Genomic DNA, 20,380 nt, shown 5'->3' with positions numbered 1-20,380 from the left:
GCTATTTGAGGCAACTGAGAATATAGATCATGGCACTGAAATTGCATTTTGCTAGGAAAAAGACCACAAAAGTTCTCCCCTTGCTTCATTTCCTGAACTATTCTGTTAGATTCAGACCTCAAAAACATTTTATCAGGAAATACAGAAATGTTCTTTCAAAATGAGTGTATGGGAATGTGGGAATGCCTAATAAAGTCTGTCCTCATTGATTCGTTAGCAAAAAATCATATAAATCAATAGCTTGTGATTGCAAGCAGATATATTTCAGATCCTTTCTGTGTTTGTTTTTTGCTTTCTTAATCTGTCACAATTGGAGAAAACTTAAAATTTCTCAATGGTATTGTATTTTTACCAATTTCTTATTCTGCTTTATATTTCTTGTTGCTATGTTCTTGGACTATAATGGTCCATAATTACTTAAGAATCATTGTGAAATATACGGCTTAATGACACAAGTAAATATTTTCATTGTTTGTAATGTCTTTGCTCTTAATTCTACTTTGCCTAAGATTAATACTGTTATTCCTGTTTAGTTTTATATGTATTTATTTATTTATTTTGAAGATGGAGTCTTGTTCTGTCGCCCAGGCTAGAGTGCAGTGGCACGATCTTGGCTCACTGCAACCTCCGCCTCCTGGGTTCAAGCAATTCTCCTGCCTCAGCCTCCCGAGTAGCTGAGACTACAGGTGCACACCACCACGCCCAGTTAATTGTTTGTATTTTAGTAGAGACGGGGTTTCACCGTGTTGCCCAGGCTGGTCTCCAACTCCTGAGCTCAGACAATCCACCTGCCTTGGCCTCTCAAAGTGTTGGGATTACAGGCGTGAGCCATTGCACCAGTCCTAACCTATCTCTTTTGACTCAATCTAAAAGGCTGTGTCTTTTAATACAAAACCATAATCCATATGCATTCATTAATTCACAACTGACATTTAGTATCTTATTTCTGTTATCTTATTTCATATTATATGATTCCTTGTTTCTGCTCTTTTGATACATATACTATGTTTTATTTGCCCTTATCCTCTTATGTGTTTCTAAAGTATATAGCCTACTTGTAATTGTCCCATTAGCTAACTTTATGTTTTTGAAAGCATTCTCTCTCAGAATTCCCATTTTAGTGGCGCAGCACACATAGAAAGTCTAAGTGCTTTCTGGAGCTAGATAAGCTGGATAAAGGTGTGCATGAGCCACTGGTCAATAGCTTGTGCAGGCCATGAGTGCATTTCAGGTATTTCATAGGCTATTGATTGCCTCAGCCCCTCTGGCAGCCAGGTATTCAGATAGGGTATAACCAGGTTCATCAGGCTCAAAACATAATCAAGTATTATTGAGACATAGTTAATGTGCACTACAACTCACAGCACACAGACTCACACACACACTTGTCTGAAATAAAATTCCACAAAATAATACCTTCCCTTATTATGTGTGATGTACTTTGATATATTCTCTTCTATTTTATACAATTTAATTTTTTTAGAGACAAGATTTTGCTTTGTGGCCTAAGCTGGACTGCAAGGGCACAGTCGTAGCTTACTTCAGTCTTGAACTGCTGAATTCAAGTGATTCTCCAGCTTCTGCCTCTCAAGTAGCTGAGACTTCAGGTGTGCTCAACCACACCTGACTAACTTTTTTGTTATTTAATTTGTAAATATGAGGTCTTGCTATGTTGCCCAGGCTGGTCTCAAGCTCCTGGCCTCAAGTGATCCTCCTGCCTTGGCCTCCCAAAGCACGGGGATTACAGGCATGAGCCACCACACCTAGACTATAACTTAATTTTTTAGTGCCAGTGACAACCCACTGGACCGATTTCATAGCCCATTAGTAGAGGAATGCACCATCTTGACTGCAGGTTGGAATTTTCTCAGAGAATCTATGCAGCACTGATGATTGGGTTTCACATCCAGAGATTCTAGTTATGCTAATACAGGGGCCACGCAAACTATAGCCTGTGAACGGCCGGCCCCCTAGTTTTGTATACCTTACAAGTTACGAATGATTTTTATTTTTTTAAGTGCTTAAAAAAATCAAAATAGGCCGGGTGCAGTGGTTCAAGCCTGTAATCCCATCACTTTGGGAGGCTGAGGCTGGCAGATCACGAGGTCAGGAGATCGAGATTGTCCTGGCTAACACAGTGAAATCCCATCTCTACCAAAAATACAAAAAATTAGCTGGGCCTGGTGGTGGGCACCTGTAGTCCCAGCTACTTGGGAGGCTGAGGCAGGAGAATGGAGTGAACCCGGGAGGCGGAGCTTGCAGTGAGCCAAGATCGTGCCACTGCACTCCAGCCTGGGTGACAGAGCAAGGCTCCATCTCAAAAAAAGAAAAAAGAAAAAAAATCAAAATAATAATAATAATATGTGAATATTATATGAAATTCAAATTCTACTGTCCACAAATCATTATTGGAACATAGTCATACTCATACTCATTTATTTATGCTTTGGTTTACATATTGTCTGTAGCTGCTTTTGCACAGTGACAGAGTTGAATATTTATAATAGATGGTCCACAAAGCCTAAAGTAGTTATGGCCCACAAATCCTAAAGTAGTTACTCTCTCTCCCTTTACATAGGAAGTTTACTAATACTTGTGCTAAGGGATCTCAACAGACAATTTGAAAAACTTAAGTTTTAGACTAAAGATTTCCAATCTAAATTCCTGTGGAGCTTTCTGAAGCTGCCAGGTGGAGATGGGCACAGGATGTGAGGCTGCAGGCCAAACACTCAGGCCAGCTTCCACCAAGCAGTTCAACTCTGTTTCATACACTGATGAGCTTATCCTTGGAAAGTGATTAAAGTAAAATTAAATGCAAATTGAGGGAGGAAGTGAGGGGGACTGTGACTCTAAAACAAAACCCTAAGAAACACCAACATTTAAGATGACAAATGATGTTATTTCTAAAGTCGTTCAGGCTAATATCCCATACTGTAGCTGTTCACGTTATAGATAAAGGTGACACTAGAACCATAGAAAATGTAAGAATGGACCTCAAAACTTAGGAAGATGAAGTTTACATATATTAATATATATTACCAACTGGAGCAGCTGTTCTCATTGCTGGCCGCGCATCAGAATCCAATGCCTGGATATCACAGATGATTCTACCATGCAGTCAAGGATGAGAACAAACTAGTTGCATTTCTGCAATTTTCTATTGTTCAATCAGTGAAAGGAAGTACCAGTGGTGTGAGAATTTTGGGATAAAGTTTTTGTTTTCAATTAAAATTATTTTCATTCAGCCCAACTTCCTAAAGCCCAAATTTAATGTGTGTGAAGTTCAGCTACAGAAATACCAATATCTTAGACTAAAGCGGACACAGATAAAATATGTGAAACCCCCTTTTGTTCTGAGGATTCTTTAGTAGGCAGGAGTGACCAGATTGGAATATGCTTGGCTGGAAAAATTAAGATTCAAGTTAACAAACTGTTAATAACCATTACCATCTGCTCTTCTGTAATGTGGATTTGCCACTGCAGGTCAACCTACAATGCTATGTTAGAGGTACAACACTCCTACCCTCAGGCTATGAACAAGGTGAATTATTATTTTTATATCTCTTCATTTAGCCCTGATTTGCTGAAGTGAAGGCTTGCTTGAAAGTTGGTTGCAGTATAATTTGGTGAGAATTTAATCTCTCAATGACAACTTGCTTGATTCTGTCATTCTCTTTCTGCTACATAGATCACAGTAGACCTTGGCAGACAGTTCTGTAGTTACATAGGTCTGAATTCAAAATCCTGGTCTGCCACTTGGTGGCTGTGTAAACTTAGGCAAGTTAGGCAATGTTTCTGATGGTTTTTTTTTTCCTCCTCCACAAAGAATAATTAATATATAACAATAGGGTCTCAGCTTGTTGTTTTAAAAATGATTAGAGAGATGTGTGGAATGAAGTAAGTGTGCAGTAAGTGTTAACTACAAATATTATTATCTTAGACATACAGATTTCCATGATTCATGAATGGTGAAGCATCTTAGAAGACATCTATTCCAGGCCAGGCATGGTGGTGCGCACCTATAGTCCCAGTTGTTCAGGAGAATGAGGCAGGAGAATTGCTTGAGCCTAGGAGTTTGAGGCTAGTATGGGCAATATGGTGAGACCCTATCTCAAGAAAAAAGCAAAACTTTTTTTAAAGTTTAAAAAGAGAGACATCTGTTCCAATACTCTCATCTTAGAGGCCAGAAAACTGAGGCTCAGATAATTTCAGAGACTTGCACAGATCCCCCAACCATTTGGTGGCAAAGCCAGGAATAGAACTCTGCTCTCCTTTCCCACTGGGACAATGGACAGAAATTCATCTTGATTTCCATCTGTCCAGGCTGAAGAATGTGCACTGGCTGGAATGACAGAGTGACCGATTTTTTTCTCCACCTCTGCTGTCTCAGCAATGGTTTGAGACAGTGTGGATGACCAGAAGCTGGATAGTACAGAGCCAGGCTAAAAAGTTCAGGCTTCTTGAAGGGAAGCTGCAGTCCTCCTAGGCCACACCACCTTCAAGAAAGAATAGATAAAGCACCCTTCTCTACCAAGTTAGGAAAGGAAGAAGTGTGACCAATTAGCTGCATGGGGACTGCCAAAGCATGCCAGTCTGAAGATGAGCAGAAACTGGGTCATTCCATTTGGCACCTAGCACACAAACTGCACCAGTTAATAGGCCATGCTTTTCTTCAGAGCCATTGGCTGAAGAGTTCAAACAAAAAGTATTGAGAACAGGCTATCCAAAACAGTAGGCTCAGATGCTATCACACAAAGCATTTTATCCTTAAGTTCAATTTTTCTAAATTGTAGTTGGCTGCTTTGGCTTAATAAAAACCTTCCCAAAAAGAAAAATGAATGGCCACAGACGGTATGGGTATCTAACGATATTATCACAACTTGACCAAAATTGAACTTGTCAATCCTTTGGTTCAAGAGCAAAACAAAATCGTTCCCTTAAAATATTGCTTCACGGGAACAGTCTTCTTCAAACATCTTTTAACACAGGCAGGATTCCCGTTTATACATTCATTCTGTCCAAGACAATGAGATCTGGCAGAAAAGGCACTGAGTTGGAAGTCAATGGATATGAGTTTTTGTCCCAGTTTTACCACAAATTAGCTGAGCATAACTTCCACAGATGCATTTATCAAGCAGTTTTCATGGTCATTGCAATGCCAAAAAACTGTAGCATTTAGAAAATTTAGTTTTCAGACTTGGAAACTATTTAAGGCATTTCATACGAAGGGTGTGTCCTTGTAAGAGTTTGCTTATGCAAGATAAGGCTTCTTTCAGCTGCAAGTCAGGAGCGAACCAAAACTCAAACCAGCAGCTGCATGAGCTGACTTTATCACATCTTGACAAGAGCTCAGCCACTGGAAGTTTTGGCATATAGCAAAACTGAAGGGTACTTATACAGTATCACATTTTATTTCTATTGTTTCTAATAGCATTCCAGGTTAGAAATGTCAATCATTTTGGAAAGCTGAGTGGTCTGGTGGATAAAGCATATAGCAGAGAGCTAGGAGGCTGGCTATTTCCAGTTGTTATCCTAACATGTCTTGGGCCCCCAAGTCACCCCACCTCCTTGGTACAATGGGAACAGTGGCAGAAGTCCATGCTCTCTCCCCCAATACATGAGGATAAGAGACAAGAGAGGTGAAATGTTCTGGAACATATCCGATGTCATACAAGTATAAGCTGTGAGATGATCCAAACACAAATTTTGAATATTTCATTCTCTAGAAAGTATACCAATTCATTCCACCCTTCTCAAACCTAAATTATGCAATTCAATTCAGGTCACACAGATTTACTTTGTACTAAGTACCATAGCAAATGCCATTTCAGTGCCTGAAAACTGAAAAACATAAATTTAAAATAGGAGTTTGAGGCCTCGCTAATATGACAAAACATACCTTTATATTTTATTTTGCACTAATTTGCCACTTAAACACTAAACTCTTATCAATCTGAGAGATCTGCCAACACTTGCCTGTTAGGTGCCCTAAGCCTCCACATCAACGCACGTTATACTCCCCTTTCTCCATATGTTAGCCCATGCCATTTCTTTATCCCTCCACCTCTGCATCATCTGCCCATCCTTCTGGGTGCACCCAGTGATTAATTTGCAAGTAGGCATGGGGTAAGGTCTTGAGAGTATGTTTTTCAGAGGCCCATGCATCTAAGAAAATGTACAGTGTTGGCGTAAGGTCTGTCTATTCCTGGGTAGCCAGATGCTGGACACATCTTTCCTAATACCACAAGGTAAATATACTTCACTTGGAGAGAGAGGTGAAATTTTTCAGGTATAGACTGGATGTGTTCCTGCCAGAAGACGTGAAGGGACTAAGAAACTGACTCTCATCTCTGTATTGCTAGAGCAAAACATAGTTTCTCTTAGTGGCTATAGTATAAGGACACTGAGGGCTAAGAGATATAATCTAAGTAATACAATAAATGAGTGTGGAAAAAGATCATCAAAATGAAGACTGCATGGTTTTTATTAAAATTCTAGCTTTTAGGATGTCCAGGGAGCTCAGGAATTTAGTTGTCCTTTTTTGTATGTACAATATACCCCAATGCTTGCTGACTAATGTGCTAAAACATCAGAGAAATCTTGCTGACAAGATCTCAACCAGGCAGCGAGATCTGGAAGGTGAGAATAATATTGGGGGTCAGCAGAATTAAGTCTCAGTTCTGCTCCTTACCAGATATGCTAATCTGAGCTAGTCATTTAATTTTTATGAGACCAAATGTCTTATCTGTAAAGTTGGCAAGTTGGATTAGATGTGCTACAAGTGGTTTTCTAGCTTAAATGTACCTTCTGAATTCAACAGTACAATACTTACACTGACCTTTAATCTAGGAATGACACAAGTAGAGTTTTGAAAGCTAATTTAGCCATAGAAAGCCGAGAGCTCCAAAGGCAAAGAGATAAAAATAACAGGAGAGCCTTCTCTTAATCCAGTCCCTAAGCAGTTTTGGCAAACTAAAGCTTGTTGTTCAATGGTTACGAGTTTGCTTAAATGCTTTCTACCCAGTTTACTGAACTAAATATACTACAGTAAAAAGTCCTATTCAAAAACCATCTTCTCGCAGATATTCTGCAGCTTTGGAGAATTGAATATGTCCACAGATGTCCATTAGCTGGTTAGGATCTTAGGAATCTAGGAGAGCCAAGTAGTTGTGTGAGCTGTTGCTATCAAATGTAGTTTTGAACATTCTTGGTGATTTTAAGGGATCATATTGTGGAAATTTGGTTCCCTTACCTTGAGTTTTGAAGGAAGCTTTAGCATTTGAGGATGTTTCTTTTGTTTCTCCTTCCAGGTAAGTGATTTTTTTTTTCAACCAAATGCTAGTTTACTTAATTTGAAGCTATTGATGAAATTCTTTAAATTGCCCCCATGTGATTCTACTCTGGAATAACTAACAAATTATTTAAAAGTCAATTAATACTAGAAAATATGAAAACTCATTTTTATGTGAACTATTGTTCTTTCAAGATGACACTGTTTTGTAAACTATAGACTTCCAATAACAAGTCTCTGTGCCTTCCTCTTACCACTGAGCAAGGATGGGTATTCATTCCTACTGAAAGGCTTAGGCTATCTCTTTTCCAGAAATGGAAGAAAAATGAACTATGAAAAAGGTCATTTTATAGGTCAGCTACCATTATGAGATTGTTGAGGAAATGATATAAAAAACAATTTTTATCAAATTATCTTTAGGGCATTTACATGTTTATTTTCTTACTGTGTTGATGTAGGCGACTATAAGAAGTTGTATCAGAACAACTGATTCTGGAGAATTAAAGCAAGTATTTCTAAGAACATAAGTGGCAACTTTCAGTCTCAAATCAATTTGGCCACCAATCAGTTTTTGTAAGGGTACAAATAGGACATAACATGCTCAGATGGGACTCCAAGTTATACAATTTTACATTGAGGAAATTCTGTCAATGTGTTACCTTCAATGTTAGAAATTCCCAAGTTCTGACAATAGTTCAGAGCCTGTTAAAAGCCAGAGTGGAGGCATGTAGATCCAGCTGGAAAGAGAGGCATTCTGGTCTAACTTCGGACAAATTTTACAGCCAGTGTTAGGGTCTGAGTCCAGCTTTGTAAACTTGAGTACAGTGTTTGATCTCTAGGGTTTCAGCCTTGACTTCAGAACAAAATTTCCACCAAGTGCTCTTTTACTGTGAGGAGTAGCTGTTGAAGAAGAAGTCTACCTATTTGCTAGAGTGTTAAAATTGTTTTGATAAAGCTCAAAATTTATCTAAGCTCTCTCTCCCTAAGCATGTTTTCATTTTTATAAAAAAGTTACATATCCTTCGCTTATAAATTTAAAATACTTTTCACCTCCTCTGACTTCATTTAAAATTAAAATAAAGTGCCAATTTTAAGAGATGTTAGCTCCCATTGTTGGTTCTTTGCCATATTCTTTTGACAACCTGCTGTAATTTTCTGCCCCCTTTAAAGCCTCAGGCTATAGGCCTTCTCCACCAAAGGAATGTTAAGAAGTGATAAGGACCTTCTGTGAGCAGAAGTGGCTTGTTTGCAAAGGGACTGCTTATCTTGGCCACTCTTGAACACAAGAGGGGACCCTCTACTGCAAAGCTCCGGCATGTTTTCTTTCCCCTAAGTTATCCTCCATACTACTGACAGTGATTTTCCCTAAATAAAAAACTGCTTCAAACCATTCATTGTCTTTCCACTGCCTTAAAGATAAAGTCCAAATTCTAGAACATGGCCCACAACATTTGGTGCCTCATCACCTCTTCAGCCTCTCATTTGCTGTTCACCCATTTCTCTATTCCTCTCCTTCTCACACCTTGTGCTGCAGCCACATAGATAATCTGCAGTTTTTCTAATGTGCAATGATGTCTCAGATTCCAAGCCATTGCTGATACCACACAGCCTGCCTGGTAAAGTCCCAGACTTCTTTCAAAATAAATTCAAAAACACCTTCATGAGGTCTTTCTACCTCTCAAAGTAGAATTGACCACTGTCTCCTTTGTGTCCCCACTTCCACCACCATCCTAAAATACTTATTATACTTAGATTAATAATTGTCGCTCTTACTGTACTGGAATTACCCTGAAAGGAAAGACCATGAATTATTTATCATTATATTCCTAGTACATAGCCCACAGCCTATACCACCCACCTAAACAAAACCTTTTGTAAATCATTGAACAAATTAAGAAACATCCAAGGCCCCCAGTAAACATCAAGGCCTAAGGAATGCATATCTGGATTCTAAATAATCATAAGGTTTTACAACACCATGTTAAGCACCAGGGACTTCAGAGAGCTTTTAGTCTAAATCTTATTAGAGAGGCCAGCAAAGACCTCCCAAAGGAAGTGGCACTGAACTGAGACTTGAAAAGCCTGTAGTTAGGCAAAGATAGGGAGGGAAATATTTCAGACGAAGGGAGGAGCTGGCACAAGATTTAGGACATGGAAAAAGGTATGGTGCAGTCATAGAGTGAAGAGATGTGCAGAATGGCTGGAGCCCCAAGAGGGAAGGGAAGGGTGAAGCAATGAAGATGCGAGGCAAGCAGGACTGGACCATGCAGAGTCTTGCAGGTGTTCACAAAGAAAATTGCAGCACCCTCCCATAGACTGAAAACACCTCTCTACCTGAACCCCTGGAATTCTGACTCAGGTAGTCCCTAACATCCTGCTGAACAGTTAGGAAACTTGGAGGAATATGTATATTTGTACTCATAGTCAAAACTACTAGATGGCATTTACAGACTACGTTTTGTGTATTTTTATTTTTTACTTTCTGTTTTTTTTTTCTTATGTTAGCAAAAGTATGCTTGCTATTGAAATGTTGAAAATATTTCATTGGTCTTAAAATGATGCTTATTTTTACAGATGCTTGCATTCATTCTGCATGTGCTATTTTGTCATTTGGTTTAATTTATTAAACAATTTTATTAATTAAATTAATTTATTAATTATAAATTAATTTATAATTACTTATGTGTTATAATTAATAAATGTATTAATTATTTAAATTATTATGTTCACATTCAGATGCAATCTGAAAACCCATTTGTTCTCATATTGCTATGAAGAAATAACTGAGACTGGGTAATTTATAAAGAAAAGGTTTAATTGCCTCATGGTTCTGCAGGCTATATAAGAAGCATAGTGCTTCTGCTTCTGGGGAGGCCTCAGGAAATAATCATGGCAAAAGATGAAGGGAAAGTAGGTATGTCTTACATGGTTGGAACAAGAGCAAGAGAGAGAGCGCTGGAGCAAGAGCAAGAGAGAGTGGGGAGGTGCCACACACTTTTAAACAACCAGATCTTATAAGAAATCACTATCTCCACGACAGCATCAAGGGGGATGGTGTTAAGCAATGAGAAACCAGCCCCATGATTCAATTACCTCCCACCAGGCCCCACCTCCAACAATGGGGATTACATTTCCACATGAGATTTGGATGATGACACAGATCCAAACCATACCACTCACCTAATTCTTTCTCCATAAGAATTTGTCCAAGCATTTATAACAATTAACATTTCACTTAACATCTTTTATGAATAAAGCACTATTCTCATGCTGAGAAGATTCAAAATAATGGGACATTGAAGTCCTAGGAACAAGTTTTATGTTTCAGAAGAGCCCATTTGGTATCCACAGGGATAAGAAATGTGCACCCTAAATGTAAGTGGATTACACTGAACTGAAAGGTGTAAAGAAGGAGTGGAGGATTAAAGAGAGAAGCGTGGAGAGGATGAAAGTTTAGAAATGGAAGTGACGTGACGAGCACACCTGAGTGAAGGATGAGAGCTTCGCTGCGTTTTCCAGTTGCATTCCCATGTAGCTGAGCCAAAGGCTGATCTCAAGTTTATTGTTACATGCCCATTTAAGGCTTCTGGCCATTAACACTTTTGATTTTTTTTGGCTTGTTATTTTACTAGCTATTTTCATAACACTTTCATAGCTAAATCTATTTTACTCAGATTGTATGCCTTTTCAAAAATAGATGGTCCATATTCCATTATCTAGAAATAAGCTGAAGCTCATATCTAACATTTATTAAGAGAGATGGATTATTTTTGTTCATTAGTTATCTTTGTAAATAATTTTTACATACTTTAGTTGACTCATAAAGATGTTTCTTTCTGTAATTTTAATCTTAATATTTGTTGAACTTCAAAATCCCTATCACCAGGTTATTGTTTAAAAGCATTGGTTTCGATACTATCTTAAAAGCCATTATACCTGAGTGCTGAAAAACTTAGAAACATTCAGTAATTGTTTTGCATGCTATTTAGTGAATTCATATGGCAATCGTTTATACACACATGATGGAATCAGGTGGCAGGCCAAGTTAAAGAGCAAGGCCAGAAAAGAACTTAAAAGAGAAAACACAGACAGTTTAGGAACAATAAATCATGTCTTCTCCATGATTTGGAGGTAAACTGATTACCTATCAGCTGATTTAAATAGAGGAAGGTTTTAGAAGTCTTCGCTTGGGTAGACTAATGAGAGGTGTCAGAGAAGATGTTTTCTGTTGTTTGTGGGTTCTCCAGGAAACTTCGAGCATTCAGCTGAGGGGCCAAGTTGGCTGCCTCTGAGAAGAAGCCCTACCACCTCCACTCCATTGCACCTGGGTGCCATTCCCCTCATTTGAATGTCTCAAAGAGATGAGCAAAGGCACATCTACAGAGTTCAGGGTACTGACGTTTATCATAATGATTTATAACTCTCAGAAGAGTGAAAAACACATGAATGCACAGAATAGGAGACTGAAATAAACCACAGAACATTCATACAATGGAATACTTTGCAGTCATAAAAATCTTCTCATAGAAGAATATTTGACAGCATAGGGATATCTGTGGCATATTAAGTAGAAAGTCAGACTTGTAAACATTATATACATAGCTATATATATTTAAACACCATGATCCCATATTTAGATATAACAACTAAAAGTTCAGATGGCTATATATCAAAATGTGTCAAATGTTCAACCTTGCGTAGGCTGACTGTAGATGAATTTTATGTTATTCTTTGTGCTTCCTTGTAGTTCCCAAATTTTCTTTATTGAATCTATATTACTTTTGCAATTTAAAGAATTTAATTTATAAAATTTTATAAAATAACTTATAAATTTGAAATGTATTGCATTTAAGAATAAAAAGTGTTTAATTACAAAAATAATTCACCATTTATTTAATGAGATTTTAAAAGGATATATGTGAGTCTACATTCTGATTTCATGTTTGCATGTGTGGTTTTTTTTTTTTTTTTTTTTTTTGAGATGGAGTCTCGCTCTGTCGCCCAGGCTGGAGTGCAGTGGCGTGATCTCGGCTCACTGCAAGCTCCGCCTCCTGGGTTCATGCAATGTAATAGTGTTTTATTATTGTTTCCATTTTTATTGAAGAAGTAAGATTGTCCCCAGCAGAAGGAGACACTGAGATATGGGACAGAACTTTTGTTCTATATAATTATTACACGCTTCTGCCTTTCTTAGCATAGACAGTTTCCCAAATGCAACTTCAAGTTACCCCTTTATAAGCATAATAACAATAATACCCAACATATATGTAATGCTCTTTATGTGCCAAGTACTATACTAACACATACACATCACATACACATCACATACACACACATACACACACATACCACATACACACACATATTTAAACTAATTTTGTTCTCACAATGACATTTTGAGGCAAGTATTATTATTGTACAGATGAGAAAACCAAGGCACACTTTATCTGTAAACCTCTGCTATGCAGAAATTCTGGAGGGGCTTCTGGCCCCTTAATTTTAAAATAAGGCCAATAATACAATGCTTACCACATAGCAATTCTCTAAAGATTATGTAAGGTATATACAAAAGTGCTTAGCTCAGGGACTGGAGGGATGTGAGAGAAGTTTGTCTTTTGCGATATGCTTTATGGTCTGCTCAGTCACCTCATTCTTAATCCCTTTCTCAACTTCTATTTTATACAGAAATTGCGAGCATATCAGCATTAAGTACCACTGGTTTGGTAATGCACGCTTCAATCTCTTCTTCGGTCACAAAGAGTTACACCTCATCACAGACAAACGGTTTGTTTTCATTTTTATTTTTAAATAGTGGCTCCAAAATCATTTTTGTGATGCAACCCTATTTTAGGAGACCTGTCACTGCAGAGAAACTGACAAACACTGAGACATGCGAGCTAAGTAGACACAGCCTACTAAGTAGACACAATTCCTACTACGGAGGAATTCTTGCCTCTGAAATATCTCACAGAAATAATACTGTGAGTTAAAGAAATTAAAACAATGTGGCAAAGCACAGAAATGATGCATGTGACCATGAAATAGTGGGCCAGATAAAGGGGACCTAATAGTGCGGTGGTGCAGAGGGTCTGTGGGCAAACAGTTCAGCTCAGACCCGGGCTCAGCTCTATCCCAGCTGCTGACCCAGGGTGAGTTGCCCTGCAGGGTTTCTATCCCATTAATTTTAAAATGGGGCCAATAACACAGTACTTATCTCACCGCATTTCTCTAAAGGCTAAATAAGAAGATGTATCTAAAAGTTACTAGCTCAGAGCCTCACACATTCTCAGTGACTGATAAACAATAAGCAAAGCTGGGTGCTGAGATAAGAGTAACCTGGTGGCAGTCTCTCTTGTTAGTTTTCAGGGGAGAAGAAGAAATTCTGGAGCTGCTGCTGGGAGGGATGTGGGAGAATTTGTCTTTCATGATACGCTTTATGTCCATGCAGTCGCCTCATTCTTGTTCCCTTTCTCAACTTCTCTTATATGCAGATAAGAACAAATGGTACACATATCCAGCTCGTAGTGTTAATGAAGTTTCAGAAATTTCTGTTACAACTGTTTACCCTCCAGAAGAGGAAAACGGTATGTTCTTAGTTTTAAATAGTTGCTCTGGAGTCATTGTTGTGATTGAACCCTATTTACACAAGGTGTAACTCATGACAGTTCTCAAACTTTTGTGACAGAAAACCCATCTGTTTTACTCCAAAGCCCATATAGCACCCACAACTATTAACTGTGACCGAGAAAGAGAAGGCAAGCCCCAATTAACCTTTGTATGTAAAGCCTAAAGAATGAAAAAATATACCTGAATCCTCAATCATCAAACAACATAGTATATACTAAGTAATTTGTAATAATTAAACTCTAGAAAATTGTGTGGCTTTGGTAGTAAGAGAGCTTCATGACATAAAATGGCAAGTGGAGACAGAGACAAAAGTAAGATGTGGACTGAGAGGGAAGGTTAGCACAGGTGGAACAGTAAGGCATTCGTACTATCAATTGCTACTGACATAGAATCCAGAGAAACTATTGACAAAAGTTCAAATGAGACACAGTAACAGTTTAGATTCAGACAGTGGCTGTGGCATAAATATGGAAAATTGATAGCCACATGACCCCTCTTTGCATGGGACTGGCATCTCTGTGGAGTAATGGCTCCACATGCCTCCTTTCTTCTCATTATTTTTACATTTTTTAAAAATGCATTGCTTCTTGTGGAAGTCAATAAGTGATTCTTCCAATACTTTCTCATTCCTTTCCCCTCAGTTATGAGACAATTTGCTTATTTCTCATCCATGAATACTTGTTGGGTCATTAAAAGTAGATACTGAAATTACTAACGGTAAGACTGACACATTACCTCGTAAATTTTACTAGCTAGGTGTTGAAAGTTGACCAACAACTCTCAAAATACGATTAAGAAAAGGAAACCCACAGAACAGTTTGATTCCAAAATGATTTTTTTCTTTGCACATGTCTTACTTTTTTGGACTTACATGGAAATTTTGCTTTATAGGAGAATGGAGACAAGGACAACTTGTCCATCTTTTCTCTGAACCAGGTATGTTAATATTTGACAAAGAATAAAAGTCATTCCATTTTAAACTATCCGTTGCTTGTTTCAAATGCCTATGTTGTTAACTTTATTCATACAAAATTGTAAAGGCAAAGAAAATATTCTTTTTTAAAAATTAAAATGGGCATTTCTTATTTTTAAAAACATTTTGGGGGCCAGGGGCAGTGGCTCATGCCTATAATCCCAGAATTTTGGGAGGCCAAGCCTGGCTAATTGCTTGAGCCCAGGAATTTCAGAACAGCCTGGGCAATATGGCAAAATCTATCTCTACAAAAAATACAAAAATTAGCTGGGATGGGGCACGCACCTGTAGTCTCAGCTACTTGGGAGTCTGGCTGAGGTGGGAGGATCGATTGCCTGAGCCTGGGAGTTTGAGGCTGCAGTGAGCTATGACTGTGCCACTGTACTCTAGCCTTGGTAAGACCCTGTCTCAAAAACAAATACATAAGTAAATAAAAATAAATAAAAACATTTTGGAAATAGAAATACATAATTTGGTAATAGTTTTTCTCTTAAGTTAGATGTTTTACCTTTCTAACCAACCCTGAGTACTTGAAAAAAGCCTCATAAGAGCTTATAAAACAAATGAACTTCCCTCTTCCCTCATGTAAAAAGCAAGGCATTTAAAATCATCTAATTAACTGGTACTGTATTTCAAGGGTAAATCTCAGCCTTGATTCATTTTTGGCCCAATGCAACCACTTAGGGACCATCTTGACAACCTCTGCTGAAGGGACATCCCTTCCCCTCACTTGAATATCACTGTGTGTGCTCATTTGCTAGTCTGCATTCTAACCCTCCCTTCACACTTGGCTGTGTCCACGGCTCACAGGGTAAAAAGCACATCATAGAACTTCATCACTATCGCATACATTCAAGCTAAGTGGTCAAGAAGGCTGGGCAACACCACCAAGAGGAAATGCTACTTTTACTTTTTATCAATAATAGCACTTTTAAATATTAATTAGGCAAATAAATGAGCCATTTTACCTTTATGTCTAGCCTTCCATTCTATTTACTTCATCTGGAAGCACTACAAATATGCTATAAATATGGAAATATCTCTTACTTAATTGATTTCGATTGTTTCATTCCCAACATATAAACGACTTAAAAAGCATTTTTAGTGACTATATTGGAGACTATGCATAAGAATACTGTGGAAGGAATAAAGCTTAGAATATAGATGACCTGCATTATAGTTATAATTCTACTTTTAACTAGTTGTCTGACCAAGGCTAAGTTAACCTTATTCAGCTTCTTTTCTTCATTTGTAAATTGTTTATACCAGTTTCTTTCCAAAATTATGATTCTATGATCTGTCCAATGCTCTTTTATATGTTAAGACATTATTTTCTCTCATAACTTCGAAACTATGGGAGAATTTGTGGTTTTTTCCCCCATATCTGAGTAGAACGTCCACTGAGTTCTTACCTACAGTTACACTAGTGAAGAACGCTGGGTCTGGAATCAGAAGTCTCAGGTCTTATTTCTGTCATCAACTATGTGTGCAACCTTGGACAAAAGACTTATCATTCACAGTCCCAGTTTCCCACAAGGTTACTGTAAAGCACACATTTTAAAAAAGACAAAATACACATAATAGTATACTAATTGTACTTTCTATTAAAAGGCAAGGTGATGTTAGGCTGATGTTATCTGTCTTATTTTTCAACTGCTATGTGATCATTTATTTCAGACTTTCATAATTTTGCTGTTCTCTTTATCTCCTGTAGTGATAACACTCATAATTTTTGGGGTGATGGCTGGTGTTATTGGAACGATCCTCTCAATTTCTTACTGTATTCGCCTACTGAGAAAGGTGAGAATTCAGTTTTTAATTTTGCTCTAAATACCAATGTGAACAGCTCTAGGAGGGTTTATTCCTCTGAGTTCAGTTAAACTCAAAAGAGAAACAGAACTGCATAAAATTCCATCTTTTTCAACTGAACACACAGAAGTCACTGTGTTTCTCTAGCAGAATTTTTTTTTTGCATTTGCCCAATTAAAGGGAACCTCTAAATATAAATCTATCCCACCATTTTCCCAATAAAAGATCTCCCTAAGTTTTTGTCTAACTTGCTTTCACATATTTTGATGGATATTGAGGAAATATTAAGATTCTACTTACAGTATTTACCCTATTAGTGTATAAAATATTTAAAATAATATATTTACATATGTTTAAAACTTTGGGGGAGGCCAAGGCAGGAGGATTGCTTGAGCTCAGGAGTTTGAGACCAGACTGAGCAAAAAGGTGAAACCTAGTCTATACAAAAAATACGAAAATTAGAAAGGCGTGGTGGTGCACATGTGTAGTATCACCTATTCAGGGGGCTGAAGTGAGAGGATTGCTTGAGCCTGGGAAATCAAGGCTGCAGTGAGCTGTGACCATGCTACTGCACTCCAGCCTGGGCAACAGAGTGAGACCCTGTCTCAATAAATATATAAATAAATAAAAATAAACAAAATAAAACTTTTGCCTTTCTTAATTCTCACATATTCTGAAACAGATTTTTCAAATTTCCACCTATGAATTCTTAACATCAGTGATATTTTAATCATTAATGCTTTTTTTAATTTTTTTTTTTTTTTTGAGACAGAGTTTCCCTCTGTCACCCAGGCTCAAGTGCAAAGTGGCACAATCTCTGCTCACTGCAGCCTCTGCCTCCCTGGTTCAAGTGATTCTCGTGCTTCAGCCTCCGCAGTAGTTGGGACTACAGGTGCGGGCCACCATGCCTGACTAATTTTTGTATTTTTTTAATAGCAGAGATGGGGTTTCGCTGTGTTGGCCAGGCTGGTTTCAAACTCCTGACCTCAAGTGATCCACCTGCCTTGGCCTCCAAAGTGCTGGGATTACAAGCACGAGCCACCAAGCCCAGCCCACTAATGCTATTTTTAAGTCCATACAACACAGCTTATAGAAGTGCATAACTTTTGCTATCACTTTCTATTCACGATATTTAAGACACAATATGTGTGTGTGTATTTATGATGCTGTCACTGTCTCTGTAATCCTAGATCAGAAGTACTTAGTCACATGAGACTGGTACAGTTGTGTTTTCATTCATCCTCTATTCTTAATCTCTCTTTGTGATTTTTGAGACCATAACCACTATATAATTCTTTTAAAAACGCTAACTGAGAGGTGTGACAGCACTGCAATTGTGGGGCCATCAGAAGAAGAATGATAGTAATATCTACATTAACTTCCTTTGCCTCTTTTCTTTTTTAACTGCTTCTAACAGTTAACTTCTACCATCATCCAATCCTATAATTGATTTTCATTATTCCATGTAAACATATCTTCCTTAAATAATACTTTTTGTTAATCAAAGAAAAGTAACTGAGAATGCCTACTCTTGCATGAGATATTTTGTAAGGACTTTAATATAAGATAATTTTTCTTGCCTGGAGTATAAAAGAGAAAAATCATCTTCTTACATGGGCATATATGGCAAAGTGGGTTGTCTTCTCTCTTTGTCAATGTTCTAAAATCTGAAAAAGTCAAGGAAATATTTAGTTGGCAAAGTTCGGAGAATTTTCTAAATGTATATGGATGAATTTTGTCCTGGTCAACATGATGCAGAGATCACACACTTTATTTTTATGTTTATTTTCACTTTCACTATTTATTACAGCAGGGAAATATGTAAGTATCAGTGTTTGAGGTGATATTTCTCCTACTGAAATACCAAATATGATAGAGGAACACAAATACAAGTTTAAATCAATGCTTATACTAGTAACTAGTAACAACAATAATAACAAAATCTCTGCAAAGGGGATTTCAACCAAAAAAAAAATTTTAGAAAAAAATATTTTTAAGCTGAAGCATTTTACTTTTTACTGTCTTAAGATTAGAAAATTGTGTTATTAATATTTTCTGATATTTCTTCATAGAAAAGCCCATCTGATGTACAACCTCTCCCCTCACCTGACACAGAGGTGCCTTTAAGTTCTGTTGAAATAGAAAATCCAGGTTGGTGTTAATATTTGCAGTTCCTTTTGACTTGTAGGAAAAAAAAAAACTAGTGAGTTACTTCTTTCTGATTTGAGGGAGGAGGAAACCAGTTATGATTCATTTCTATTCTATTTCATTAATTCTACCTCTTTGATTTTTTAGAAATGTAAGTTTGTCTGCAGCATAGTGAGATTCTCCTTTGGACACAAAGTGTTTTGTTTTGTTTTGTTTTTTAAACTCAATCAAATAGTAAAAGCAAAAGAGAAAACCAAGTGTACTTCTTATTTCCCAAACTGCATAGTTGTGTGTGTAGGAGACTCTATGGTCAGTGTGGTGTAGCATAGTGTAATAGTCCCAGATCTGAAATCAGACTTGGATTTGAATCCATGCTCCAACACCTATTAGCTGTGTAACCCTGAGCAAGCTACTAAACCTCTTTTAATATGGGGATAATGATAGTATCAACCTCACAGAGTTTAATGAGAATTAAATGAGCTACAACCGGTAAAGTATTTAAAACCATTCGTGGCCATCATAAGTCCTCATGCCTGTTAGCTGTTATCAATATAGCACTGATATCAATGCTATATCAATATAGCATGTTATCAATATAGTGTCGTTCCCAAATGACCTCCTGTGCACACTGGCAAGCCATCTGGCACATGCTTTCATCTCCACTCCCAGGTGCTAAGCAGATATAAAACATGTGAAAGTCCATGGATATATTTTGTTTATCCAGAACATTATTAAACCACATAGTGCTTTTTGAAAAGAACATTTATTGTCAACCTTTAAAAGTGGGAAATTGTTACATTTTAAAAACCAAGTATTGCTATTCCTTTGGGGAAAAATGTAAACTCCCAAAATGCTGAGAGCCTTCATACCAGCATGAGACCAATTCCTAAGAGCTGAGTAGTGGCTGCTACCTCTACTGTTTGTCTAAATCCCTAGCCAATTGCATTTGTTTTATTCACCGTGGCCCCTGGTATGAACTCACTAAGAAAGCAAATAGTTCCTATTAAATTTTGCCTGAAGCATAAACCCAAATGACATCTATTTTGGGAGATAGTTACTAAGAACAAGTCTCTGGAATGAGCTTTATTTCTCAAGCAAAAGAGATTTCATTCTGCCTTCTACAAAATCAGTTGATTTTTCTCCCATAATTTTCAAAAATCATGACAGATCAGAGGTCCTGTATGCTTCTGGATTTCAATTTTAACCCTGGACCAGTCTAGGTTTTCTGGACTTTAGAGTCACAGAACACAGAGTTTTAAAGATCCGTCACAGCTACACAGGTTATATGCAGGATTTGCCACATCACATTATCACGTGAATTCTTAAAGCTTAACAATAATTGTTACATAAGTTTATAATCCTAAGAAGTTCCTGCTATGTGGAAATGAACGGCATAGATACGATTTTCAGCTAAAAGGATTAATAAAATCCAATCTGCAGATACTTGAAACAACGGAAATTTTTGAGTCATATGCCAGATTCACTTCATTTACTAAGGTTATCTTGTTATTGGACTGGCAGCTGGAACAAGT

At 37.5% G+C, this 20,380-nt stretch overlaps 1 protein-coding gene across 3 annotated transcripts in view; it reads left to right on the top strand.

Moving 5' to 3' along the window:
* Positions 1 to 20,380, top strand: part of GYPA (glycophorin A (MNS blood group)) — a 30,807-nt gene that overhangs the window by 6,616 nt on the left and 3,811 nt on the right. Inside the window, exons 2-6 of one of the 3 annotated variants that reach the window (XM_032172045.2) lie at positions 12,977 to 13,075; positions 13,783 to 13,875; positions 14,810 to 14,854; positions 16,606 to 16,691; positions 18,773 to 18,851. In XM_032172045.2, coding sequence (XP_032027936.1) covers positions 12,977 to 13,075; positions 13,783 to 13,875; positions 14,810 to 14,854; positions 16,606 to 16,691; positions 18,773 to 18,851 — 402 coding nt within the window. The remainder of the gene's footprint in view (positions 1 to 12,976; positions 13,076 to 13,782; positions 13,876 to 14,809; positions 14,855 to 16,605; positions 16,692 to 18,772; positions 18,852 to 20,380) is intronic. The other 2 variants (XM_032172064.1, XM_032172047.1) reach the window with 2 other exon arrangements.

Source organism: Hylobates moloch, unplaced genomic scaffold, assembly GCF_009828535.3.
Source record: "Hylobates moloch isolate HMO894 unplaced genomic scaffold, HMol_V3 SCAFFOLD_3, whole genome shotgun sequence".
NCBI lineage: Eukaryota > Metazoa > Chordata > Mammalia > Primates > Hylobatidae > Hylobates > Hylobates moloch.
Note: the sequence above shows the minus strand (reverse complement) of the source record. Positions and strands in the feature narration are given on the sequence as shown.